This window comes from Callionymus lyra, chromosome 18 (genome assembly GCF_982586985.1).
Source record: "Callionymus lyra chromosome 18, fCalLyr1.hap1.1, whole genome shotgun sequence".
Lineage (NCBI taxonomy): Eukaryota > Metazoa > Chordata > Actinopteri > Syngnathiformes > Callionymidae > Callionymus > Callionymus lyra.
This window is the reverse complement of record NC_141835.1, coordinates 21816634-21844580: the sequence shown is the minus strand read 5'-3', so window position 1 is coordinate 21844580 and position 27947 is coordinate 21816634. Positions and strand designations below refer to the sequence as shown.

The window sequence follows — 27947 nt, the reverse complement described above, 5'->3', positions numbered from 1 at the left end:
AAGTATGATCGAACTGTCAGAAAACTACTCGTTGTTGGCAATTGTGTGGAAGTGATCAGAACACCACGGAATGGTTTTCTGTAGTTCAATCATTCCCAATAAGGTGTTGAATCACTTTGATCGTAGCTCTGCTTCAGACGAGTTAGAACTAGAGAAAATACTTCGTTAAACACAACCTACAGTAGAACCACTTGCATGAGTTATGAATTTCATGACATCAGTCATAAATGTGTTTATGGACTCCAGAGTACCACAAACATCACTGATAGTAATGGTTTAGAGCTTGTATGTTAAATCTCCCTTTAGTGTAATTTGTATTTTTTTTTATACATGGGCCAAAAAAAAAACTTTTTTTCTTTGTTTATTGGTTGTTAATGTGTTTTTATAAGGCCATGTGAAATGGGACCCTTGCCAGAGGTATGCACTTTACAAAGGCAGCCCCTTCTTAAAATAAAGGAACCAAATTTTTCCTGTATACGTTGTTTCAATCACAATAACTTCCAACATTCTTTGGACTGTTTTTATGATGACAACTTGAATTGGAGATTCATTGGCATCTGTGACTGCAGGCTGAGTTGGGGGTCCAGCTGGCTCTGGAGCGAGAGGAGCAAGCTCAGCGTGCCACCGTACTGGAGCAGGAAAGACGAGACCGGGAGCTGGCTATGAGGATCGCTCAGAGCGAGGCTGAGCTGATCTCAGAGGAGGGTCAGATTGATCCCAGCCTGCGCAGGTACCAGAAATGCAAATCTGCAGGACCCAAGTTGTGTAAACCTGGCATAACTGCACTTTCTTCTGTTGCTGTGTTTCTCTCAGTGATGAACTTTTTTCAGATCTCCCTATCTCATCATCCTCTGCCAGAGCCATGTAAGAAATGAGTAGTATTTCCCGACTAATAATTAGTCTAGCGCAGGGGTCGGCAACCCGTGGCTCCGGAGCCGCAAGGGGCTCTTTCAGCTCTCTGATGCAGCTCGCTGAGTCTTTTGAAAATAAGTTTAAATGTGGGAATTTTTTTTTAATTCTTCACAGGGTTTTTCCAATAATTGAATTAAAAAACGAGCAAACCTCACTTTTATTTGACAAAAACTCTTAGTGTAACATTTAGCAACAGACTTTGCTGATATAAAAACATTAGTTCTTCACGGTCATCAGAACTCTGACTCCTCGCTCCCCCTCCCTCATCTGTCTCACTCCTAAAGGAACAGTAACAATGCAAAACAATGATCGTTATAGTATTTTACTTCAGTTCTGCAGTTGCAGACCTAAAAAAAAGAACAACGATCTGGTAAACTATCATTTCTTCTAGCCTACATAGATAGCCAACGATCACTAACTAACGTTTTATTGATAGGCGAACAGAGAAAGTGAACATTATGGAATTATTTTTATTTTTAAAGTCAAATGGGTTTTTGGGGCTCCCAGGTATTCTTTCAGGTTGCCGACCCCTGGTCAAGCGTAATACCCCAAATAAGGAATGAAGACCCTTTATTCCTGCCTGCCTAACCCCTAAAATTGCCTTTTCAAATTGTCAAGTAAAGTCTTCTGCTTGTGGTAGTCTCCTGTAATAAATCTTCAATGTTATTAGCAAGGTAGAGGGGATTAAAAAAAAACAAAAAAACAATGTATTATCTCACACGCACAAAAGAACTACACTTCATGTCTGCATCTACTAGCAAACGTGTCAAACTCGTTCTCTCATATTCAAAGATTAATGTTCATGTATGGTTACATATAAAGATGCTAGTGTTTCATATAAGATAACGCACAGAGATGATGGATGTCAACAATCACAGTTAAACTAAAGGAAAGGCATTTGTTTTGTTCGAGACCACTGTACTAGCGTCTGAAAACACTGATGCAAAAACATTAAACTTTTTTTCTAATTGACAAATCTGACCTGAATGTGCAAAAGTCTTTCAAAGTTGGTACTGTTTTTTCCTCTGATCAAAAATATCGTCATATATAGCATATAGCAATAGCGTCATACGTTCCTGTTCAGTCAGTTGAACTTTGGAAGATGTGAACGAAATCACCATCAGATTCTCAGTTCCACATCCGCACACAAAAGAGCTGGAGTCATTAACTAGCAGCCCAGCAGGTAGGCTGGAGTGCGGGGACATGACTTTGTTTGAAAATAGTCTCTTCCGGAAATAGCTGGAAGCCCTGAACATCACTTTAGCCTCAACTCACTTCTACACCTGAAACAAGAGCTTTATTTCTGCCTCTGCACTCCATCCTGAGTCAGCGTCCATCATTGCAGTCGGTGTCCAAGTGCTCACGACTATGTGCATAACGATTCTTGATCACTGAACTCATCAGTAGTGTGTAAATAGAACTCTTTAATCTGAAGCCTTATTGAATTAGCAGGCTGATCCCTATAGGAAAGCTGCTGATGCGGCTGCCGTGAGCTTAGACATGACGCAGCCATGTGTCAGTGTGTCAGCAGCCCACTTGTCAGAGTCAGAGACTCTCCAAGGCTGACTATGACTCACATTCTGACTTTCCTTCTCTGTGGCCACTCAGGGGTCCTCAGGTGCAGGCGACCAAAGCTGCTGCCGGCGGGAAAAAGTACGACCTCAGCAAGTGGAAGTATGCTGAGCTACGAGATGTCATCAACACTTCCTGTGGTGAGGAAAACAACAAGAACACAAGCAGATGTGAAGTGCATTATAGCCAGTGTGCTCGCGACTCTTCCTCTTCAATAATTAAGAGACTGTTTTGGCAGATTTCCCACCGTACAGTGAATGCCGCCATGTCCGCAGGGGTGACTGGGGTGCTCTCCAGTATTTTCTCAGTCATTTTAGAGTGCCGCTTAGAAATCGCTGAATGTGCAGCTGTGCTTGCTGTGGAGACATGAAGACTTGCCTAACAAGTCGAAAGACTCATCCGAGGATGTTTCCACAGGTGCAGCAGCTTATCTGTGGGAGTTCTCGCTGGCATAGAAAGAAAAATCATTTTGCATGATGGCAGACCTGTGTCATCATCCAACATCCCTCTAATCGGCAAGAAGTCTTCCACTGTGTGCTCCACTGAAATCTCAATTCCCATATTCCCTAAGGGATTCCTGAGACAGCTGGCTAATTTGTCTGTTTTTCGCCCAATTGTTTGCTTGTGGTCAAAGTTATTTTTTATTCTTTGTCACTTTTAGAAGTCTGCATTACACAGGTTCTGTTTTCACTGCAGGGGTCCTGTTTTTCTAGGTTTTAGTTGATTGTTTAGAAGTGGGTTTGTCGGATTTTTTACATATTTATCATTTAAATTTTCTGAAATCTTTCGTCTATTTATTATAGAAATGTGACCCCCAAAATATTGTTTTATATATCTCTAAATTTCCTCATGTTAATGACCCTCTCATGTTTTTGACATCTTCAGAAATTAAAAAGTATGCGAGGTAACCCTCCATTCTAATCTGTGATTGATCCCCTTTGACCTCAATGTCAAACAGTGTGATCATAGGAGCTGAGTAATATATACTGAGAAACTGTTTTTTTCTCTACTGGCATCTTAAATACATATAACATGGCATCTATAAGACACTCATAGCCAAGGATGCATTCAAGAAGTTGACATGCATCAGAACAAAACAGCCCAAAATTGACGTACCATTATTAAAAACTTAGTCAACCGTCCATATGTAACAGTGGTGTCAAACTCAATTACACAAGGGGTCACATTCTAAATAAGGGGCTAAACAATTTTCAATGGTTACCACCTGTGACCAGAACTCCTTTAAGAGTAAATATACATATCATTGCAATGCTTTATTAAATTATTGAATGCTAAATCTAGCATAACTATCTTTAGCATTTGTTATTGTAGTTTTCTTTATAATTGCTAACATCAGCAATCTCTGTCTCTTAAACTCTAGCATGTCATTATATCAAAGTGAACTTTAATCGATATTTTCTCAAATTATACTTGCAGGCCACCTTCAATGACTTGGTAGACCAGATGTGTCCGACGGTCCTTGAGCTTGATACGTGTGATTCAGATGGTTGAAAGACAGAAACAGTCATTACCAGTTGTCTGAGTTGAAAAGAAAGCTCTCTCTGTGTCACACATTTGAGTCAAGCTCACTGGTTGTTTGTTTCTGGGACAGATATCGAGCTGCTGGCTGCCTGCAGGGAGGAGTTCCACCGGCGTCTGAAGGTCTACCATGCCTGGAAGTCCAAGAACAAGAAGCGCACAGACGATGGAAGCGATCAGAGGGCTCCAAAATCAGTCACTGACTACGGTGAGTGCTGTTATTTTCAGTCCCACTGATCTCGGTACTTATTAAGTATTTTAGGTCTGAAAATACATGGAAGATACTTTCAGTCTTGTGAAAAGGGGCCAAATCGGTATCGGTATCATCAAGTTATAAATCAGGAGCTCAGACATCTAACTTAAATTGTTGTCTGCATCGCTCTGTGTCCTCAAACTCTCCCCTTATTCTGTTTTAATATCACTTCTCATTTCTCTGAAAAACAACAGCCGAGCAGAACCCAACACCTCCGATGACAGCACAGCACCAGGAGGTGACCATGAATCGCCAGCAGAGGTACTTTCGCATTCCTTTCATCCGGCCTGCTGACCAGTACAAGGACCCCCAGAACAAGAAAAAAGGCTGGTGGTACGCTCACTTCGACGGGCCCTGGATCGCCAGACAAATGGAGCTGCACCCTGACAAACGGCCGATTGTACTGGTGGCAGGTGAGGGTCATGGATGGAATTCTTTCATTTGTTCTGCTGCTGAAGCAGACTGATGAGTAATGACAAAACCAGAGCTGCCACAAGGATTTTAAGTAGGCAATCGGATGTCAGAGAAAGGGTGTTTATAAAGATGGCTGCGTATGAGGCAGAAGAGTTGATGGCTATTTACGGATGATGAGTGAGTCACATGATCAGAATCAAGTCCATTCTCAGTCACAGATGCTTGAGTTCGTCGCATGTCTGTTCTTCTAAACTGAGTAAACTGGTTTCTCGTTACTCTACGAATTAAACCAAAATTCAAACTTCTATCACTTTCTTCTCAGCATCATGTCGAGTTATAGACAAACATGTATGTACATTTGAATGTAGTGACTGATTCTCCAAAATTACACATTTGAAAAATATCCAAATATCTGCAATGTCCATATTGTACTGTACATGAAATTATTTTTTTCAAAAAACATTAAACAACATCTTGAGGATGTTCTTTAATGAGGAAAGATTTTAGGCAGTAACTAAGAGACTGATTACTTCCGCTATATACAAACTTATTATATATAGACTAATTAAAAACATTTTGGAAAAATTCCACATATTGACGCTTCAATACAAGATGGACATTACAGATGAGCTCCAAATAGGTATTTGGATATTTTATTATTCTTAATTTTTTACGTGGATGTTTGTCATGTTTGTCTATAACTAGAACGGTTTATAATCAGTCAGTATTATATTCACGGCCCAACCTTCAGATAAAATAGTAAAAAATAATACCAGTAAAAAAAATGTTTAGTGCGTAGGAATAAATCTCACCATAAAGCTGAATCAGCAAGAGATCTAGACCGGTTTTACTGCAACAATATGGTCTAATATAGAGTTTGTGTTTTACTTATTTTATTAGTTTACAGACTTAACTTTTATGTTGAACCTGACTGAATCAATCATCTGTCAAGAATTAAATGCTTATATGACTTTAAAATCAGGTCTTCATTTTCAAACACCTTTCAAAGTGTAAGAATCAGTATTATAGAAATAATATAAATTCCTTTCTGTGCGGCCCGGTAAGAAATGTTTCGCAGCACGGTACTTTAAATTCAGCATGTGTTGAAAGGGTCTGTAAGACTGCAACAGTCAGTTTGGTTTAGTCTTGTTTATGGTCAAGTCCAACTGATACGGCTCTGCATTGGCAAGCACCTGGCACACATTCCACCTACAACATTTTCAAAACACATACTGCTTGCAGTATACTAAAGAGGAAAAAAGAGTGTGTCTGCTGGTGAAGGTGTAATTTCATGCATTTTCTAAGACAGAGAATCTTTATGATAAATGGTATTTTTTCAATTTAATCTCAGTCATGGGCTGTGATTAATTACACACTATATTACACTATATTTATATAACTGGATGTCTCTGCGATACAGGCAAGGACGACATGGAGATGTGCGAGCTGAGTCTGGAGGAGACTGGTCTGACCAGGAAGAGGGGCGCAGAGATCCTCCCCAGGCAGTTCGAAGAGATCTGGGAGCGCTGCGATGGAATTCACTACCTGAAGAAAGCCATCGAGAACAAGCAGGCCCGGCCCACCTACGCCACCGCCATGCTCCAGAGTCTCCTCAAGTGATCCACGGCGGCGAGATAAGAATGCGACATCCAGCCTGAGCCCTGAAGCCCGAATACCCACGTGAAGACGTTCTGCTGCTGCGCCCTGTGTGAGATAACTGTAGAGAAGGTTTCCGAGCTGTTTTAACAATGACTTTCCTTTTTTTTAAACTACTTTTTTAGTCTTTATTCTCAATTCTAATAACAGTCGCTTTTGTGCTGAAATCAATCTGTGCTGCGTATGAGTGAGGCCTTCAATGCAATAAAAATGCAAATCACCGAGGAAGCCTTACTGAGGAAGGATTAGCATGTGTGCTAATGAATAGTAGCAACTTTTGTCAATGTAGGCACAGTTTTACTGCAAAACGAAAATACTTTTGAGATTCAATTATTGTAGTTCCTCACAAAGGATTTGTATTTGTGTGTGTTTGATTTACACACAGTGTTGGGTTTAACTCCAGGCAGGACTGACCATGTGATTTGTGTGTTCATGAATATTTTATAAACCTTCTTCTTTCATACAATTATTCCAGCTCATGTAATGACACAATGTGAACACATTGGATGTTTCCCTTCATTTCCTCTCTAATGTTTCTGATGTTGCACTGGAAGCGTGTAAGCAATAAACCTCCTCAATCATCTGTAGTTTGACTGGAGACTGTCGTGGATCGTCCGATGGTTGTCAGAGGACTGTAAGTGTAACTGTGGTAAACGAGATTAACATTAACATAAGCTAACAAGTTACTAATGCCAAAGTGATTGAGCAGACGTCCACAAGATTAAAAAAGCGTTTGCCAGCCAGCAGTCTACAGTGGCCTTGAAAACATTTTCTGTTCCAATCTGCCAAGTTTGCGATCAAAACTTCTAAATGAAAATTATTTCCAAGGTGGACTCCTATTGTGTAAAGTCAGTGCTGTGCACAAATGTGGAAGGTAAAGATGTGCTGAAAACATCAATCCGCTTCCTGTTTCTGCTACACTTGGATTCAACATCGGAAACATTTATAGTGAGTAGGTGCTAGACATACTTCGTCGTCATTCTCAGAGAGACACAAAGATGAAGAATACATGAACATCCATTATCATTTCCTTGAGGTTAGTTTGCTTTTAACTTGCTATGTAATTCTTACACATGAGCTAAAATTCAGCACCTCTTACTTTTGTTGTGTTGATGAATGTTATGTTGTGAATCTGAATCAAAAGCATCATTTTTTGTAATTCAAAGAAGGGATGAAACAGTTTCAGGTGAATTGATACGAGAAAAGCAGCTGTGATCTGGACTTATTAAGAGTATAGTTGCTAATTCATGTTGTTATTGACTGAACATGAAAATGCTTTTAATGGCTGTTGTGGGACGACTAAAAACTTCATGTTGTAAGAAAAAATAATTTTCATGAGTCGACTATCACAGCAAAATAGACGAAAGTTGTGAAGCTAAAGTCGGTTGAGTTTTATCTGATTTAATACATTGACAAACATTTAGATATGCTATACTATATACATTTTTCTTTTCTTTTTATAAACCAGAACATGCATTTTTATTAGTAATTAGAGAACTTAATTTTCCTTATTATTATTACTAATTATGGTCTTTAAAATGTAAATAAAAAGGTTATACTTCTTTGTGAAGGACAATATTGGGCGTTTTAAGACTCATAATAGAACTAATATATTTACCTCCATCTGTGCGATTCTTCGTCCAGCATGTCAAATACCTCTGTCCTCCACGTATCCAAACCATTTTATTTTTTAAAATATCTGTTCTAAGGGTGTACAACAATTAGAAGCATTGTAACTTAAATAATAAAATATAGACATTGGGGGGAAATCATGACAAATTCATTTTTATTGTTTGCTTTTCAATGTAAAATATATGATAAAAAAGTGCTCCATGGGGCAGAAGGAAGAGCAACACTATTTCTAAAATCCATCTTTAGTCAGCATTTACAATCAGTCTCTGTTTTGGAACTGAATAGAACAACCTCCAAACAACACAATCTAAACATGTGAGAACACTGACAGATTCGTCCGACTGGAAATAATAAATACCTCATTGTGAGGAAAGAAGAACCTTTTGAAAAGGCTATACAGGAACTGCCCTTACTTGAAATAAATAGAAATTCAGATTTCAAACAAGCTAATACATCCATAGCTCTCTGCCTAACAAGACAATTGGCTGACTATGAACATGGACTTGTCTACGTCGCCGCTCTCTCAAACGACGGTCACTTCCAGATGCTCGCTGTCTGACGTCCGCACGAGGCAACATGTTCGGTATTCATTTGATGACAGCCACGTCTGACAAAGAAGAGTAAGTCATTAGAAATGTTATGTTATGTTCCATCAAACGCATCAATCAACAATTCGTGAATTTCTCCATGGAGATATATAAAAGTATCTATCTATCTATCAATTTATCTAATTAGAACATTTAGTGATTCAAATCCTCGTCAAATTTGTAACAGCCATGATTTGGTTAGAAAACTGTAAATTAGCAGTTGTTATACCTTTCAGTGCGTCAAAGAGCTGTAAATTAAAAACATGAAGAAAAATATATGTAACATGAAAGACCATTTTAATTAACAGTAACAGTATTGCTTAGTTTACAAACTGAAATAAATGTCGATTTTATACTGAAGTCAATTACTCGTGAGAATGTTTTGTCTTTTATCTTTATTTTCCCTATTTATCATTAAAATCCAATACAATTAGAAAAAATGTAGTTAAATCATTTAAATGCACATTTTTAAATGGTCTCTGCTGGATGATATATTGTAATGGATATAAAACTGATTCCTTTAAATGTAATTTCATTCCCCAGATGCAGCCATTGTAGAATTTCACCACCAGTATTCAAAAGTCAAGAGTTAACTTCAACAAGAAATCCCTTCTCTTGTGTGATTTAGTTTAAAAATAGTCAGAATACATAACCGCTTGAGAAGATCATGTCAACAACTTTTAAATAAATAATAAAGATTTAAATATGTAAGTGTAAATGTTAAATATATGTATAAAATATAGGTTTGTTCCAACCCTAAGAACAAAAAATTGATGATGTATATATGATTTATGGAAAAATGTCTTAGTTGAGAATTAAGAGCTTTTTTCATTTTTGTTTAAAATGAAGACCAACATTAGTAATGGAGGCAATTTTTCAAATGCTCTTTGAGTGTTTAAATGTATTAATTACTATAAGATCTTAAAAAATGTAAATGTCTGACCTTTTTAATGAAATAATATACTTTTTGGATAAAGTTTCATGGTTTAAATGAAAAGTGTGATCGATGAATAGTTTAATATATTAAAGGGGGTCAACTACTGTTGATTTAAGTGTCTCTTAAGTAGATCTTGGACCTCGTTTGTACTCATAAGTATGTTTCTGTTGGACAAAACTCTCTTTTAATATAAATATTAACATTAGAAAATCTGCTTAAGCCCCACCAACTGAAAATACTTTTTCTGAAGATTAAATCTTGTTTACCCTAACCACGTCTACTTGGTCAAACATTGAGGTTAGTCACGCAGCGTCATCCATCCCAGAAGTCTCCATCTCCAAGGGACTTGTTTTTTAAACAAAGCGGGAGTGACAATAGCTGGATCAGTTTTCTCAATAGTTACCAATTAAAGAGTAATACTTGCTGACAAATTCAACTTTTTTATTCCCAACAAATTCGGCTTGAGTTAACTACAAACAGTGGCGAAAAACGTTTTGATTTTGTTATGTATCACTATGGCTGCTCCACATGAAAGATCATAAAACATTCATTTTAATATTTTTAAGTGAACACAGGCTGGACTCACTTCATTGTGTGGTATGCAGTGATGGAAGTCCACCATGTCCGAGACTAGCTTTTCCGATCTGGTTGTGTAGAGCTGACGGGGGATCTGTGGAGACGTTGAGCAGAGAATTCACCATTGGTCTCACCTACAGCATCATTCATCAGATGAACCCGGATCAGTCATCCTCCTTTGTTTGCAGGATGAACTAACTACTGAGGCTCCTCAAGCTTAAGAATCCAAGCCTTCTATTCCCATCAACTCCATGTTATCATGTGACTCTTTTAAGCCTCTCTAAGTTAGTTTGTGTTAGTCAAAGTTCCTGGTTAGTCTTCTAGTCGGCTGAAGGTGTACCTCAATACTCAGATGTATATTTTCAATTGAGGCAAAATGTTCCTGCTCAGATTGTCGGATTGGTTCAGCACTTGGGGCGCACTGGAGCGTGGACACTTGCGATAAGGCGCCATCGTCATTCTCAAACACTGGGTTTACTCTTAGAGTGTTCTCAAACACGTAGGGGGAGGGGCTGTGCCTACAGAGGTGAGGAGACGGCAGCACAACACAACTTATTGAAGGCGAGGACGAGCACAACATGACATTTTCACTTACACCAGAGTCACAGCCTTCCTCGGCTGTAGACACTTCTTGTTGATGAACGTCAACACGCCAATGATGGCGGCGATGAGGCAGACGCTTCCAATGAGACAGGTAACGATGGTGGAGGGGTCAAGAGGAAGTGTCACCAGCTCGCTGCAACGTTCTCCGTGGTAGTGCCAGTAATGGCCAACAGGGCATCTGGAACATCAGGAAAATGTATTTGAGAAGAGATCACACTTTTTACATGACCATGTTTATACCTTTACCCTGAACCTATGAGGGCTGCAGTTTTAAGTCAAAAATGTTTCAAAACTCTTCAGTTACTTCAGAGCAAGATTCAGGCTGACACAGCAGTTTAAAAATCAATGTACTCATGGTCAGCAGCAGATCTGTGATAGTCCAGTTCGAAACTTAACAGCATTTAACGACTCTCATTTCCGGACAGTAAGAAGTGACTTTTTCACACACTTTGAACCCTGTAGCATATACTCTACAACACTGAGGGTAATCTATAGAATCTATAGATGTGTCACTAACTCTCTAAAGCACAAGAACAAGTGGGAGAGAAAAGTATAGAGGATGTTAGTTTTAGTCGTTAAAAAAGAGAAAAATAACATTGATTTTGTCTTTACAGTTAATGTGTGCACCTGGTACACACAAACATGATGGAAAACACTCAGAGGAAATTTTAGTGAACAGCGATCGATCTGGCGGAAGAAGTAAATAAAAATGCTGCACTAAAACTTGGCATCAAGGGATCAATGTCTTCTAATCCAGCCTTGCTACTGTCGTTTTTACTGCCGTGATTCAGGAACTGGTCGTAAAAAAAGGGTTCATATAATGTTAATCTTTTCTTGTTAATATCATCTGCAGCTTGTATAAAAGTATTTGCTGAAGTCCGTAAATAACTTAAGTAATGGTTTTGTCTTGGGAAATAAAAACAATTGATCGTTTCCGATAATCGATTATTATGTAAGGAAAGAAGTTGTTAATGAAACCGTTCTTTATCTTGGCTTTTTTTGCAGCCTTAAACTTTTGTTGACTCTTTGTATAGTGGCTGCACAGACTACAAATCTAAAACAGGATCACAACTGTTGCTTCCATGTTAACTTAAGTCTCCAGGGTACCTGCAAGTTGCTCCGTGTCCCGGAATGATCTCACACAGACCCCCATTGAAGCAATATTCAGGCTGCAAATCGCATGTGCTCTGGCAACGGAGACCGTCCACTTTGTTGTAGCCAGGGTCACAAAGACACTCGGCCTCGCCGGTCCAACTGTTGATCACGCAGCGCGAGAACTCGTTGCAGGACATGAATTTACAGGGATCAGCCTGGTCAGCTGGAAATAAAAAAGAAGGGAGCGATGAGGTGTGTCGGATTATCAAGTCAATTCTAAAGATAGATCACTGTAAAGGTGTCCCCCGTTTGTCACCTTAATCGCTTAGCATACGTCTTATTTATGGAGAATTCCGCCTCTGACCTTGAGGCAGGAATAAGCAGTAGTTAATCTTATGGCAATGGAACTTATCTCACCGGGTTCTATGTCCAGCGAGCGACTGTCGATTTCAATGTCGAGCCTTTTGGACGTGGCAGCGCAGAAGTCCTCAAGGACACACTGGACCGCCTGCGTCACATTATACGGCAAAGGTTTGTCCAGTTTCATCTTGCTGTTAACAACAACGCTGCCGTTCCTGAAGTTGAGGATTTCCAGCTGCTTGAATCCGGTCAGGTTCGACTGAAGGTACGGAAGAAGCTGAAAAAGAACAAAGGACTTTTCAAAATGTATTTTTTTATATTGATTCAGATTCAAAAAGTCTGTGAACAATTCTAGGGTTACTTTTGTACTTTGATCATCAATGATTAGATCTGTATGTTAAAAACCTAGTATTTAGAGAAATGAAAGAAATTAGTCAGCTTCGGTCAAACACAGCCCCTCTCAACCTCCTTATGTCACTCAACACAACAGTCTGCTGTTTAATTATTTCACTACCTAGTTGAATCATCCTACTCTTTACTATGCTCCAGCCACAAAAACTGAATTAAAGCATATTTGACTTGTTAGGCTTTGAAAGCAGCAAAACTTAAGAGGGACAACAGGATGTTAGAATACAAACGTGATGCTTTCATGCAACCAGCCTGACACGTCTCTGATATGAACTTGTTAGCAACCTGAAATGACGTCTAAAGCTATTGGCTCTTCGCCTACAGCTATTCATCGTCTCCGCCGGTGAGACAGAAACATCAAAACAAAGTTCAATATTGCTTCAGCGAGGAAACGATTTAGGGAAAGATTAAATGCTTGTAATGTGTGCCGACGAAGCTATTGGGGCAAAAAAGGCGGCGTAGCGTCTACAGTAATGGACCTGCATCGATGTTCATTGATCTGAATCAGTCTTGGCTCGGCCACTTCAGTAAAAACAACGTCAAGCCGCCAGAGTGTGAGAGGCAGAGATTACGATGCTGTTGCAGGCCTGCTGTACAGCAGCAGATAAGATGCTTTAAGGAGCTCTGCTCTGATCGGGTTACTACACTTATCATTGGTGGACAGTTTGCTCGGGGAACTTGTTCCCGGGAGCTAATTGTTTCTGGAATCAATGATAGGTCAACTTCAGTGATAACCAGGAAGTGCAGCGTTGCTTCTCACATGTGGCAGAGTCACAGCTCATCCATTTGTCTTAATGCACTGTGTCAAGTTGTAGATGAACACTTGTGATTAGTCACCAGCCTGTGTCCCTGTGACCTTCAAGATATATCGCTGAAGTGTCCTGAGCAACAAAAAAACACTCCACTCTCCACGTCAAACGCGGCCATTCATCTTTAACATACAACAGGCTTCGCTCCGTCCGGGTTACACTTGTATCTACTGGTTCTTGTTTCAGGAAACCCAGAGAGAAGAACAGTTTTGTAAAAAAACACCTCCATGTCCAGTTTTAGTGGTTGCTACACAAACCAGTAGGTACAGGAGTAATGTAAGGGAAGGACAAAACTGCTCTGCTATCAACACAACCTGGATGGATCTATCAGCACACATCTGCTACCTGTGGAGAGACATTTAAATCTCTTCTCACTCTTCTACTTCCTCCACAAAACCTAGACTATTCCTATTGGGAATATCGACACCCCATGGTGGATACTCACCAGTCCAAGCGTCTGAACACATATCTTTTTGCTAGGAAGCTACATTCATAAACTGAAGAGGAGAAACCAAGTCTGGGCAACCATTAAAAGTTGGATATGGAGTGTTATTTCAACTTCACCACCTGTGTGCTAAAAGGTGAAAATATGACATCAATAAATACATGCGTATGGACAAGAATCAGAACTCATTTGCAAATTTGTTGTTTTTGGTTATCAAAACATCTGTTGCTGCGAAACAAATGACAAACCAAAATGAGTTTTTCGCTCATTGGTTGAATTCCTTGACTGATGATTGATTGAAACCTCCCTGGTTTCCATAAATATATATGCAGGAGGTCATTCATCTTGACACAGAAGCAACACAAGGGATACATGGTTAAAGCCCCGATATGTGAGGTTTAAAATATAATCTCTGGAACCATGAAACTGCAATGTTGTTAATTTAATTTATTTTTTGTTTTTTAAGCAAAAAAACATCCTGAAATAATTACAACATTAGCCAAATCAATGGTAGTTGGTGAATTATACATTTAAAGCCAATATTGAGTTTCATAAGTTGAGGTTTTTACTCCTTGCAACTGACCTGAATGTGTCTTGCTTAGTTAACCTTATCTCTAAGGTAAAAAAAAAAACAATAACAAAAGCAATAACAATTATTGTGCCCTTTAATTATTTCCATTTTTTTGTGTCAAAGAATACCTGAATTATACAAATATTTGCATTTTTCTGGTTAAGTCTTGACTATCGGAGAGACCAAACATGGTAGCACACATTCAGATGTCCACCCAGGCCTCACTGATGTTGCACTAAGCAGATTGGATCCTTTTTATATGTGTGCAGCTGGAAGTGAGCTGAGTTACGTAAAGCTTCTTAACACAAGTCACAACCCTCCAACAGTGACTCAGATATGCCCCATGACCCTGACCAGCCCTGACGAGTTTATCCTCAAGCACGTGTACGATCAAAAGATGAAGCTTGTTTCTTACATCTGGTGAATAATCCATTAGCATCCTGACACGTTAGTATGTGTTTACGAAAGGCACGTGTGTGTACTAATAATTGGATGTAGCCTTTCCTATAGTAATTAATGACCTTGAAAGATTAATCAATTTTTTTTCTAAATTAAACAGGGACAAATCTTTGTTTAATAAATCAAAGTTATAGGAATCCTCTCCAGACAAAGCGTCTGTCTGTACTTTTTGAAATGTTCTGCTTACATCGTTTTTCCTTCTCGGAATATTTACCCAAAAATGATCTCAGGCAATGTATTGTGAGGCTATTAAGTAATCAATAACCCTTCAGCTGAATAAAATGGCATAATCAGCAGTTGTACAAACAATGAAAATTGGCAAGACAGAAAGTATGTGGTCTTTCAAAGTTACTTATCGTCTTACTGGCAGTTTTATGTTCTGTGTTTGACAATAAAAAATACAATTTCTCAGAAGGCAAATAAGGAAATCTTGTTCATTGTAGAACCCTGAATTTGTCTAATGAAAATAAGTACACCGAGTTTTGCAATAGCTTTTTGTAAAAGCATCAAAGCCGAATTGAACAATAGACCAACTTGAACTTCTTGAGCTATTTGTTGTATATGTTTTGTTTATTAAACCAACAACATCAAAACACAGAATCACAGTAAATTCAGGCTTTTTCATACATTGTAAATATGAAAACAAACTTTAGGGAGTACTTACACTTGCCAAAGTGTACCGTGCAAAAATATCTTTAGTCCTTCAAGCTCAATTGTTTCCGTAGCCTCCTATTACTCCTTGGAAATAAGCCTAAAACCTCAAATACTCAACACTATGTTGGGCACGCGCAAGTTTTAAACGGATACATTATTCGTTCAGGGTAACTTTTCACAAAATTGTGAAACTGCAAATTACAGTGGTTGACTGCATTTAAAGTCAGTTTTCTTACCAATTGATTGCCGATTCTTTCATTGGTATAAACGTATAATTGTACTGTATGTGTTTAACTATACCATTAATTGAAGCCTGTCTGTGTCAGTAGTTCCCTGCATTAGCATTGTTGTCCAACATTTGTCAAGAATAAGCTGCCAAACAAACAGTTTCAAACAATGGACAGACAGACACACATGATCATTCTACCTAGAACTGAGTAAGTTTGTTAGTGGACCAGTGAGTGGAAAACAATAAGCATGGTAGAGCCTAGTGTAAATGTATCCTTTATGAAATAATTAAGGCAAACAGACAGAAACATGTAGCTAAGAAATGTTCAACAGAATACATAAGAAACGTGTTATTATCTCCAGGAACATGAATTTGAAAGAGCAGCTGAGGTGTTATTCGGTTAGTTACTGCATGGCTGAGAGGTTAGTTGAGTACTAGAATGGCTGAGATGTCAAAAGACAAATACCGGTATGGAGGCTAAAGTCTTCTGTCTCTTAGGCTCATATTTGCTGGAAGCTCCAGGGTTTGGCGGGGTTTTGGGCCCTGTGTGCTGAGTCTGAGCAAAACACAATCATGTGACCAATGTGTTCCTTCTGAAATGCTGAAGTCAACCCTTTAATTTGGCTTATGGTCCAATCAAAGACTTCTAAAACTCAATACAATCATCAAATCTGAAGTAACATATTAGGATGGCAGCTGAGAGATTAAGGCCTGCTGCAAAAAAAGTGCATCCTTACTTGTGCACAACATCCAGACTGAGCACCTTTTTGGTACAATCCTTTACATAATTGAAATATTGCACAGAAGTATTTCTACCTGCTGCTACAACAGAAAGTAATAAAACAAAATATGCCCAATCATGATGTCCAGGACCAAAGCTTGTGTACCTACCAGCTCCAAAAAGGTATTCTCCAGGGATCTATACTCCGGCGAACTTTTGTTGAAAAGGTCGTCTGAGAACAGCATGTTAGTGACCCTCAAGCTAAAGAAAACCACCAACTCTTTGTTCTTGTTCAAAGCCGCTGTCAGAGGAGTGCTAGTCTGTCTCATCACCGGAGCTGCCGTCGATCCGTACATTCCTTCGTCATACTCCAGTGGCGCCTCACTGCCTGCTTCTTCTTCAACCGGGGGCTCAACTTCTATCCCGGATCCGATCTGAATCGCCTCGACATCTTCTTGAAAGTTCTGAAGGGAAGGCTCGGTTGATCTGGGGGGTGCACCACTAGGCCCTGCACTTGTAGCTTCACTGATTTCTGGAAGGGCAGGGCTCAGAGTAGGGGTTGGTGACGGTCCCTCGCCTGGTTCGGCCTCTTGAATCTCATTTTCATGAAATGATTCTGTTGAGAACCTTTCGCTGACAAATGTGTCAGTGATTGTGGTTGTTGTGGAGTCGAGTAGGAGTGCCTCTACTGTAGTGGTTGGTAGATCAGATCGGGGGTCTGAATGATCTACTAGTACTTTCTCCTCTGTTGGCTCAGATTCTTGAAAAGGAAAAATCACATTAGTAAATTAATATTCCCATTATATTGCATTTCTTTCACAATTAACTCTTTTCTCATCAAGACCATAGAAAATGCTCTGAATTATGGATTGTGTAAATGTTTTTGCACATTTTTATTTTATATTTTAACTCTACGGATGCAGACATTTATTTTTATAATTGTGTCCCTAAAAAAAAGGTCAATATATTTGTGATTATTTCAGAGGAATTTTTGTTCATGTTGAAGTAATTTTGGAAAAAAAATCTAAAACTACTAACAATGGAAAGTAATGTTTGGGAATTTGTCTTAACCAGATCTAACTTGAAAATAAAAATAAGACACTATATTGTTTTGTCACCTTGTGTATCTTAACTCAATCCCTGCCTAGAAAGAAAGGACCACTGGCAAAAAGGTAAAAATTCATGCCTTCTAATGTTTATTTACATATTAAATACAACTAAAAAAGGTAAAGAAGATAAGTTCAACCAATACTTTAGCAGATGTCTGGCAACCACATTGCAATCTGCACTTTGCTAGCTCTACGTTAAATCACATGAAGAGGCATCGTTGAATAAAACATGAGCTCCATTCATGGAATATTGAACTGCAGCATAAAGTCATTTTGACACTGCTTTGATATTTAGCTTTAATATGTACCTGTAAGTATGTCATAAAACAGTTTTGAATATTTGAACTGCTCTGATAAATACTACATATTAAAGCTCAACTAATGTTTCAAATGTTGTTATCTCTCCAAGATGCAGTTAGTCCCTCATCATGACGATGTTTTAAAGTTATTACTTTAGAAAGTTCTCCCCGGTCTGAAATCTCTGAGGTTATGAGAGTCGAGTCCATTATGTATGTTACAATGGGCTTCGCTCCTCTTCCAGCCAGCTGTAATAACACCCCACTTGTTTTATACAACGAGGTTTCATCTCCACATAAAAAAGGTGTTTTCAATGGGCGGGGCTTAAGCACATTTTCTAATGTAAATATTTCAATAATAACAGAGTTTTGTACAAACAGACACATACTAATAAGTACAATAGAGGTCTAAGATCTATTTAAGAGACACTTAAATCGACACATTAGTTTCCCTGTGATGACAATCCAAAAGTGTTTTTCTGAAACTCACCTCCCCCAACAGGCTCTTCTATCGTTTCTTCTTCGACTTCATTTGTTTCAATGACTGGTGCTTCCTCAAACTCTGCTGGAGATATTTCTTCTATCTGCTCTGAAATGGATTCCACTGGTGGGTCTGGTGTGGAACCTTCACTGTGCTCCTCCACAACGCCATCTGCTTCTTCTGCTCCCTCGTATACAACAGTTGAAGTGAACTCATGCGGGACAAAAGGCACGGACGTATGTGACTCAGACTCGGCTGAGAAGATCTCCTCCACTGCCACAGTGGGGAAGAAGTTCTGGTGGGTGGGTGTGCTGTGGTCTATCATGGCCTCTGTGACCTCATCACCTGAGATCGCTGCATCGGCAGGTTTCACAGAGAGTTCTGCCACTGGATACACTGTCGTGACTGGAGAGAGAAGCCAATTACTTAATGTTCTTTTCACACAAACCAGAGGCAACCCGGCTCACCCGTGCCAAAGTTGAGCGTTTGCAAGTCTATCGGGAGCAGTGGCTCTTCTTTCAGGGCCTTCACGATAATCTGTTTCAGTTTAGGTGCGTTTGGATCCTGGTCGTCTGCCGCTGACTCGCTCGAGCCTGGATCATCGTTCAGTTCAGTGTCACCATTGAAGATCGCTGCATAGCGCATGGAGACGTCCTCCAGTCTGAGCAGAAGAGACGTTTCCACACATTGACTCACGCTCTCAATCCCAAGGTACGATTTCACTCACCTAAACCCAATAACACGAATTTCTTTGAATCCAGGAACCTTTTGAAGAACATGAGTCATCTGCAAAAGAAGACAGTATTATAAAAAAGAATATTTTCACCTGCAGTGGCTTAAAAATCAACCATCTTGAGAATATAGATGTTGGTGTGATGCTAACAAACTAAAAAGCTAACTATGATATGTTTAGCTATTATTAACTAATTAATTAACTAATAAATTAATTAGTAACAGCCATTTATTTGAAACACAGGTTGGCTTAACATAAGTTGGCTTGCACTGGTGTGATGTTAAACAAATGAATGAACTGCTTACAAGCAGTATCTCAACTAATACCATTTGTTATTGAATTTATGAACATATAGTGTTTGTAAAGACTAAATTATGTCATAATTATTGGTCCCAGTGATAATAATAATAATAAAACCGCTGTATCGACAAACTTTTTTGAAATTATGATTGGATGAAAATATCATAGAATGATACAATTTAATTTAATTAAATAATGACAATATTTCTTAGTAGTTACCTCTAAAAATTAAATGTTATGTATTTTATTTCATGTTTATCAATTGGCAATACAACACTGGCAATGAAAGAGTATGAATAATTTTTTATTGTAACTAATTGACAAACATTTTTTAAATGTAAAATTATGATTGGATATCATAAAATGAAAATAAATTAACAGTGAAATAACCAATTATTTCTCAGTAGTAACCTTTACGTTACAAGAATCTAAAGCAAACAGATATACATTTTATAGTTATAATAAAAATGAATAAAAACAGGTCAGAAAAAAACGTTTATAAAAATTATGCAAACATGATGACATTTTCTTTTGTCTGAATTAACTTTTTACCTTTTCCTTTTTATTTAAATTTAAGACAAAATGTTAAAACTTATCTTTTATACATCACACACCTTTTCTTGTATCTCTCTGGAGACGTCATTAAACTCTGGAGCTGATGGGTCACTCAGTAGCTCGCTGTACGAAGGATCCACCACAGTGACGCTGAATTCAACAATGTACTCTTGGTATTTCTCTTTTATCATGTTAGGGTCCAGTTTTATCTGAAAAAAGCAGTACAGTTGAAACAAATGTACCTGCCAGTGTTTCATAGTCGACAGAGGGAGAAAAAAAGGAGGTGAACGCACCATGTCAGCCTCAGTTGGGATGAGAATCACAGGGGGAGCCCAGGTGCCTGAAGAGGAGGATGATATTAACTATTTTACTGCTAACTAGCTGTCAGTCATTTGTGTCACTTACAATCTTTTCCTGGCTCAGTAGTCCCATCAAGAGGTCTAGCAAAACAAGATTACCGGTTAATGCCAAACTATCATTACAAAAGACAAACATCATTTTTAAAAATATCTAAAGTCCAACACTTGAACACACTCTCCATCTTCATGGTTGAAGCATTCCAGTTCAATTGAAGTGTTCTCAAAAATGAGAAAGATTACAAAAAACTTTCTCAAGAGTGTGTCCCCACATGCATGTATTTCTCCCATCCAAGGTCATGTTCTCCGCAGGGATCTCCTCCCAGACTTGGATCAGTGGAGATGTGGCAGCAGAGGAAGGAACAGTACATGATGTGCCAGGGGACCCTTTCTCGATTCAGCACATGGCATCAATAAACCACGGCCATGTGAGGTCATACCCAAGATGTGTGCAACGACAGGCTTACAGGCTACATTGAACCTACTTTGGCTAGATCACCAGCAAAAGGACTACATTAGATGGTAGATTCTAAACTGCTTTTGTGCACGTACCCTTCCATCTCAGCATGCTCCGCCACACGCTGTGAGACAAAAAGAAAAAAAAATCATTCACCAGAATCCCCTGAACTTTGTGCGACATTAGTGGAGCACTTACTTTGGCAACCATGTCAAGATGCTCTTGTGAGCTGCTGAAGTTCTTGGCGAGGTCGTCCATGCAGAGGTTCTCATGTTGACAGGCGTACACCCAGACACTGTACTCCTCTGAGCTGGGAACTCTGTCCAAAAAGATGCGGAACGCCTCCCATATTGCCTCCTGACAGACTGCAGACGCACAAGCCATTGTACTGAAGTGTCACCAAGGAAGGTTCACGGTGTTGTTTGCTTGTTGCGAATTGAATGAGTTTTCTTGATTATATTCCAATAATGAGTTTAAAGTGTGTGGCACAAATGAAAGCCCATAATCAATCCTCTGACAGCTTGACTGCGTTCGGACAATGAAACACATCATTACTAACTGCTTAATTACCACTTTCATCAGTGAGGCTTTGAAATGAAGGAGTACATTTATTTCTGCTTTATCGTACATTTTCAATCCATTTCAGGTTCCATGGCCCCTTTTGTAACCTTTCAGTTTAAATCTGTCAATTTAATATTTAAACTTGTTCAGTGTAAGTCTCCCTTATATTTTTTATCACATGTTTTTATCCCATTCATTGGTCAGGAGAGTGACGTAAAGAAGCAGAAAAAAAGTTTGATTTCTAATGATTGAGACAAAAGAACACAGCCCTGATGGTGTAAACTAAATGTTGCACTTTAGTCTCAACAACAGAATGGAGATGACTGGAACTGCATCTGTTCAAAACCATTAGAGTTTATGACCTGGCACTTTTTTTATTATACTTTTTTTTTATCTGCACAATCAGGAATTTAAATCGAAAACAAAATTGCACTTTTCTACTTGCATTTGAGATTAAAAAAATACCTTATTTAAATTGATTATTTACAGATCATAATCAGTTAATCTCTTTTGGGTTTTTTCAATCTCTTGACTGTTCTTAGATAATCAAACATCCACATACAGAGCTTCATCTGAACTAGCTGAAGTAAATTCATATTGCGTCCAGAAAAACTAGCCAATGAGCTGCCTACTTAATATACACGACCAGGTAGAAATACACATTTCTGCCACTAATCTGCTTTTTAAATGACATTGTGTTATTCAAAGATTGTATATCTTTCTTCTGTTTACCTCGAAGTTTAAAATAAGCCCGATGGCTGCCGATGACGGCTTTCATGGTCTCCTGTGGGCAGACCCTGACCCCAGTCATCAGGACCGCCGCTGACCTTTTGGCCCGATGTCCATCTCCATCCAGGTTTGTTTTAGGCTTCACTTGTTGAGAGGATTGCAGAAAATGTCGAAACTTAGCATCCTTGAGTCCAGGTAAGCCAGGGTGAGTATCTGTAGAAGCCACAAGTACAAAAACCGTCAATGTATCAAATCATTCTTACACTTGCCTGTCAGCTATCAAGGGATTGTGTCGATCCTCTCGTGTGTGTTTGCTAATCCCTGTTGTTTCTTCACTGTCAATAATCCAGACCAACATCACTTGCTTCTTGATTTAACAATCAGTTGAAAAGTACAAAGGTAGGCAGGTGACAATGAGGTGGGTTAACGGTGAGTGTGATCATGACACATCGAGGTGGAGGCTGACTAATCAGATGATTCATATGTCGTGAATGTTTTTTATTGTGTTTCTTGATTTTTTTTTTTCTCAAAAAAATCTGTCCCTCCGAGTCATTTAATGTGGCCCACCAGATGTTTGTCTAATAATCAAAATACAACAAGATAAATGTTCATGTTGATATTGTGATCCATACAGATGCCAAGGTTTATGTGAAGCTAGGGATCAGATATTACCTAAGTCACAATTTTACAGAAAACACCAATAAAAAAGGTTAAGAAAAATGTATTTAATAGATGTGCTTCATTGAACAAAGAGACAACTAGGATAATTTAAGACAATATCCAATCAGACTAATTAAATCAATTAAAGACAGCTAAATATCCTTTTTTTTTCCCCCAGCCAGCGCTGTAATTATGTTAATAGATTTGAGCCTCTTGTGTGATTGAGACTTCTGCTCTAAGTCATTTTTTATCTCCAGCCCCTTGGGGAGAGAGTTTGGGACACTCTGGACATTTGTCTATCTATTACATTTGCACATTTGGAAAATCATTAATATGTCATAAGGATGCCAAACTGAGCTAACTTGATGTTATCCTTCCTGTATTAAAGTTGGATTGGAAGTAAAATTCAACCCCCTTAAAAAGATTAAGGGGAATTATAAGAAAACACAAATGGATGCTACAATGACCAATAAAAACAAAATAAAAATCAATATGATTGACATGACATTTCCACACAGCAAGATCATTCTCTGAGCTGTCTAAATATTACTTTTACTATGAGGGTGACAACAAAAATGTTTTATCTGTGTTTATTTAATTGTATTTTGTTTATGTATGTATAACAGTTCTTATGTCCGTCAGGGAAATGTTTGATGAAGCAACTTTGTGAGCTATGATTTAAGAGGATAATTGCAACTTAGATTATATTGTTTTTAGTTGTCGACCATGTTTTTTGACCGTTGAACAAGAAAGTTCAATGCTATTGTACAAAAACTATGGTAAGAAGATTAACTGTTTTATAGCCATTAGCTATGGAGGGCATTAGCCACGGATTACAACAATTACCGGATGTATATTAAACCCGTTTGAGAGAATTGCAGAACAAGGACATAAGAGCTGGTCGAATAAAATAAATGAGAATGACTTTGCAAAGATCTTTCCCAATTCAAACTCTGGCTTCAACTTCTGACCAACCTTTGAACCGAACAAAAGTTCCCAGCTGAGGATCAACTACCCCCATTTCCTGATCACCTTACTTCAGAAAACAAACTCAACACACTGGAGAGGAATTATAACACTCTAATTCCCTTCTTATACACGACCCAGAGCTCCGATCACCAGCAAAATTATTCCAAAGAAATATTTCATCAAGAAAGTCATTCATTGTGATGCCAGGTGGCAAACCTCAGTGGATTTCTTAAGACAATAATCCAGGATTAATGAGCCCCCAAACACCAACTGCAGGAGCAAATAATAAACACTGCACAGGTTCCATAGATTTCCAGTTATAATGGCTTCATATGTTGAGCTTGTACTGGGAAGAAGGACCTCATTTCTTGCTTTTGTGTCTTACCCTTTTTTCCCTCCATATTATTTGGTGATTATTACTTATGAAGGAATTTGATTGCATTTATTATTATTATTGCACTTTCAAAAATAAAACTTAATTACTGTTACTTTGTGATAAAAATAACACTATAAAAATGTGTAAAATGGTGAAATAGTAGAATGTAGAAAAGAAGAAATATACTTAATTTTAAATGTTGTTGTTTTTTTCAAGTTAGGATCTGGAAATTTTGAAAGTTTTATTCTTCGGTTCAGTTTAATCCAGAATATTGAAGTAGTTAAAGATGAGCTTGACAGATTTGTTCGAGGTCTGTTAAGGGACTATTGGATAGTTCAAACAATGTGACATGAAGCATAAACTCAAAACAGCTCTGCTGCTGAAACAAACAAAACAGAACTTCCATTCATGAGCATGAATGTCAATCTGTAATCTCTCCCGTCGGCACAAAGATAGCTTCCCTCACAAATTGGTCCGAGAACAGAAACATGCCAAGAATGTGAGGACAATTAACATCCATGCTGATGGTCCAGCCTCAAAGACAGGTCGGAGGCTTGCAGATGTCACAGAAAAATGATAATGGTGAGTTAAAATTAAAGTCACGTTAGCAAATGTCCAGGGCTCTGGGTGAGCATGAGAATTTGGCACATGCACACAGACCCTCAACGAGACCGTGGCGGCAAAAAGCTCGCAGCAGAATTACAAGCCAGAAAAGATTAGCGTCCTGCGACGGTGGGAACAGAATGGCTTTTGTTTCCTTCAACATAATGAGCTCAGCCGGGCACATCACAGCGAACAAGACAAGCCAGCACAGACGCAAATCTTATCACTGATGGAATTATTTTATCTATCTCCTCCGTCGTCTGTCACCAGCCGTTTCACTCAAAATCAACACCACGACCTCAGACTGCCTCCGCGCCCGCAAGAATCCTCAGGATGATGAAACGGCAGAACTTCTTTGTAGCAAATCTATCAGAGATTATCAGAGATTTAATCCTACCTTTGAATTGAGTTGCTTGGTGAGTAAGCAGACACAAAAAGAAGAAGAGTCTGGAGCGTAAAAGCATGATTTAAGTCTTTCTTAAACTTGGCATTAGTGTAGAGACTGGGTGCAGACACCAGAAGAAATCCTGGGAGTTCATGAAAAGCGCAGAAAGTCTCTCCGGCCGGTCCACTTCAGACAGTCCTTTTTTTTTTTATCCCTGCAGACAACCGGGAGGAGAGGTATCCGGAAAGAGCAACCAGGGTTGGATTCCTGCCTCGAGGACTTTTCTTTCAAGTTGCAAGTGTGACAACCGTGATGAGGTTAAAAAAGCAGGTTCCTTTTGGGTCTAATCTCTTTACCTTCTACTTGTTGCTCATAATCCTTGCTGGGCCACGTGGCCTCATCCTCTAAGCCACCTTCTGGACCCTTGTCTGTCAGGCGAGCCAAGTTGGAAATGTTCAAGGCCAAAGGATTTTGCCACAGAGATTCCCCGATTTGATTACCGCTGATCAGCCTTCTCATGTGTCCACATCATTCTAGGTCCTGAAATGAAGCTGTCATCACTTATTAGCTTTGACTTTAAACATCATGAAAAAGAACTCCAACATCTCTGGCCAAATAATCCCACAAGAACAGGTCCAGCCAATGCCTCTGCTTATTGAAGTTGTGGTGGCATCTTCTGTGGTGGCACTCAATGGTGGGTTGGATCCGGCATTTAAGTCCCCGCCCTCATCTCTCCCTGTGAAAAGGATTAGCCGCTCTTGTTAGTTGCTAACAATTTGCACCAGTAAATAAGCCTCTTCAAGTAGCAAATAATCCTTCTTCATAATCTAAATTCCTAAAGATTATGGCCACCTGAAGGGTAATCAATTCAAGCAATTGATATTTTTCCTGGACAGAAAAGTGCTGAAACAACTTCTGACAACAAATCCTCAATTGAATTGAAACTAATATGAGTACAGATTAGATTAATTTGTTTTTCATATATTTATAATCCATAAAACTGGGAATTCAAACTCAATCACACGCGGCCAAAATCCTACAGCCTTTCAAACTCTACCTGGTTTGTCTTTCCAACAGCATGATACGTTAAAATAGCTACTATTCTTATTCTTCATGTGCTCTGCTTTGATTCCAAGCAAAAATCGGGTGACATCCATCGACTGCCAACCACTGATTGTTCAGACAGTGATGTCACTAAGGAGTCAGCAGCGCAACTCCCAACGCAAGAAGCAAATCTGTCATTAATAATAACAATAAAAATGATGTCGGTCAAAAGGTTGTTTAGTGGCCGGTAAAGTAATGGTCTGATGAAGCTTCATGAAGCAGTGTCATTATTATCAGAGTCCACTAGATGGCGGTCATTGCACTATTTTCCTTTTTTAACAACTGTTCAAATGAAACAGCACATGATTATTTAAAGTGATGGCGCCACCTACTGACCTCTAAACAACATGACACTGCTTCATGAAGCTTCTTCAGCCTATCACTACTTGGCGGGCCATATTTGTCCCCGGGACCTTTAGTGCATCAATGTGGCCTCAAGAATAAAATCATCACATGTCATTGTGAGAGCAACTTTTTACTTTTGGATTTGTCTATACTGGGATGATACAGAGCTACAACTGTAAACCCTCTAGCTAACGTACATGAAATACAAAGAGACAAACCAGGCGGGAGAAAAGAGGGGCAGGAGGACACACTGTCTCCATGCAAGTTTTTTTTCACAATATTGGAATTATATTTTTTATAGGACAATAGTCACCAATATTGGTTTATCTTTGCTTAATCATAGACTCTATATCATGGGATTATTTCACCTTCATTGTTTTCATATGCAACATGATGTCTTGTGGGTGTTCCAAGATTTACTATCATGGAGACATTTTCAAGACATGAAGCATAGCTTCTATTTTCTTATTTCAATGATTTAAAGTTCCCTTTTTGCAGTCTTTTTTCTTTAATTTCCACAAGAATGTATTCACTTCCTCCTCCCCTAATGTATTGAAATGCAATAAAATGTTTCGCTCCAGTAGACATGAAAGACTGCAGTCAGCAACAAAAGCATGAGTCAGAGTTTCTGCATCGTCTCTCAGAAAAGATCTCCGACACTAAACTAGAGTTTTAATTGTCGTTCATGAAACTTTGCCTCGAGTGATCTTGTTATGGTGGTAGAAGTTTGAAAAGTTGACACTGGGATGAGTCACCTACCTCTGAGACTTTTAATCTTAACTTCACTTAACTTAAGTATTTATTTCATGAAATAAGGTTTATTTTATAAACAAGGTTTAATTCTCGGGTCTTGTTCTGTGGAATCCAATGTGTCTTTTATCAATATTTGTTTTAAATGGTTATCAATATAATTGATCTGAAAAAATATTAATCTGATATCATTAATAAAATTAACATTTTATCCTGTGAAGTGAGACAAACAACAGAACTGGCGAGTTACAGATTGTTTCCTTTTCGGATTAACTCTTCAGTGTCCCAGTACAACCTCCCAGTAGGAGACCTTGAACCTCAACAGGATTACGGTCAAAGTTGCAAAATAAATCTGGGTCAAGCTGAGTCAAAGATTAAAAGTCAGGATTACCAACATGGCCATCGTCAAACTAAAGCAACTCCTCTTTGTTTGTGTTTTTGTTTTGATAATCAAATCCAAATCAAAGTCCAACTGGATCTCATTTCGACGGGTTTAACCTTTTCTCCTGAATCGTGCTCTAATTGGAGAAGTCACTTTAAATTATGCAACAGAGGGAAAGTGCTACTTGCCATCTGTCTCAAGAGGAAACGATCTCAGGGGGGGAATCTGGATTCGGGGCTGGCAGAGTTTGTGAAAGCTGCTGACTAACAGCGACCGTGCATCACCTGTTGTTGAGCCAGTAAAGAGTCTTAAAGATTAATCTGTGCTTGCTGCAGTTAATACAAGACGGAGCTTTTAAAGTCTG

The 27947-nt window shown here is 38.7% G+C and overlaps 2 protein-coding genes across 3 annotated transcripts in view; one reads left to right on the top strand and one right to left on the bottom strand.

Annotated features, from left to right (window-relative positions):
- Positions 1 to 6929, top strand: part of LOC148060950 (unconventional myosin-VI-like) — a 33228-nt gene extending 26299 nt beyond the window's left edge. Inside the window, exons 28-33 of one of the 2 annotated variants that reach the window (XM_087779483.1) lie at positions 570 to 730; positions 814 to 864; positions 2521 to 2624; positions 4097 to 4231; positions 4471 to 4689; positions 6111 to 6929. In XM_087779483.1, the coding sequence (XP_087635609.1) occupies positions 570 to 730; positions 814 to 864; positions 2521 to 2624; positions 4097 to 4231; positions 4471 to 4689; positions 6111 to 6310 (870 nt within the window). In that variant the 3' untranslated portion in view covers positions 6311 to 6929. The remainder of the gene's footprint in view (positions 1 to 569; positions 731 to 813; positions 865 to 2520; positions 2625 to 4096; positions 4232 to 4470; positions 4690 to 6110) is intronic. The other variant, XM_087779484.1, reaches the window with a different exon arrangement.
- Positions 6930 to 8501: 1572 nt separating this feature from the next.
- impg1b (interphotoreceptor matrix proteoglycan 1b) lies at positions 8502 to 25081 on the bottom strand. The gene is made up of 19 exons (XM_087779898.1): positions 25015 to 25081; positions 23747 to 23749; positions 22013 to 22222; positions 20918 to 21084; positions 20815 to 20843; positions 20312 to 20346; positions 20200 to 20246; positions 19966 to 20115; positions 19046 to 19104; positions 18786 to 18979; positions 18328 to 18723; positions 16603 to 17192; positions 16178 to 16267; positions 12194 to 12413; positions 11789 to 11999; positions 10674 to 10859; positions 10419 to 10596; positions 10089 to 10172; positions 8502 to 8585 (listed from the first exon to the last, which is right to left on the bottom strand). Exons 1-19 carry the CDS (start codon positions 25079 to 25081, stop codon positions 8502 to 8504), a joined length of 3000 nt encoding a protein of 999 aa, XP_087636024.1.
- Between the last annotated feature and the right edge of the window lie 2866 nt (positions 25082 to 27947).

Coding starts and splice junctions, on each gene's coding strand:
- impg1b (XM_087779898.1), bottom strand. CDS start 25,081: ATGCTTTTACGCTCCAGACTCTTCTTCTTTTTGTGTCTGCTTACTCAC. Junction 20,347..20,814: donor GAGCATGCTGAGATGGAAGG/GTACGTGCACAA, acceptor TTGTTTTGCTAG/ACCTCTTGATGGGACTACTG. Junction 10,860..11,788: donor GGACACGGAGCAACTTGCAG/GTACCCTGGAGA, acceptor CTGATGTTCCAG/ATGCCCTGTTGGCCATTACT.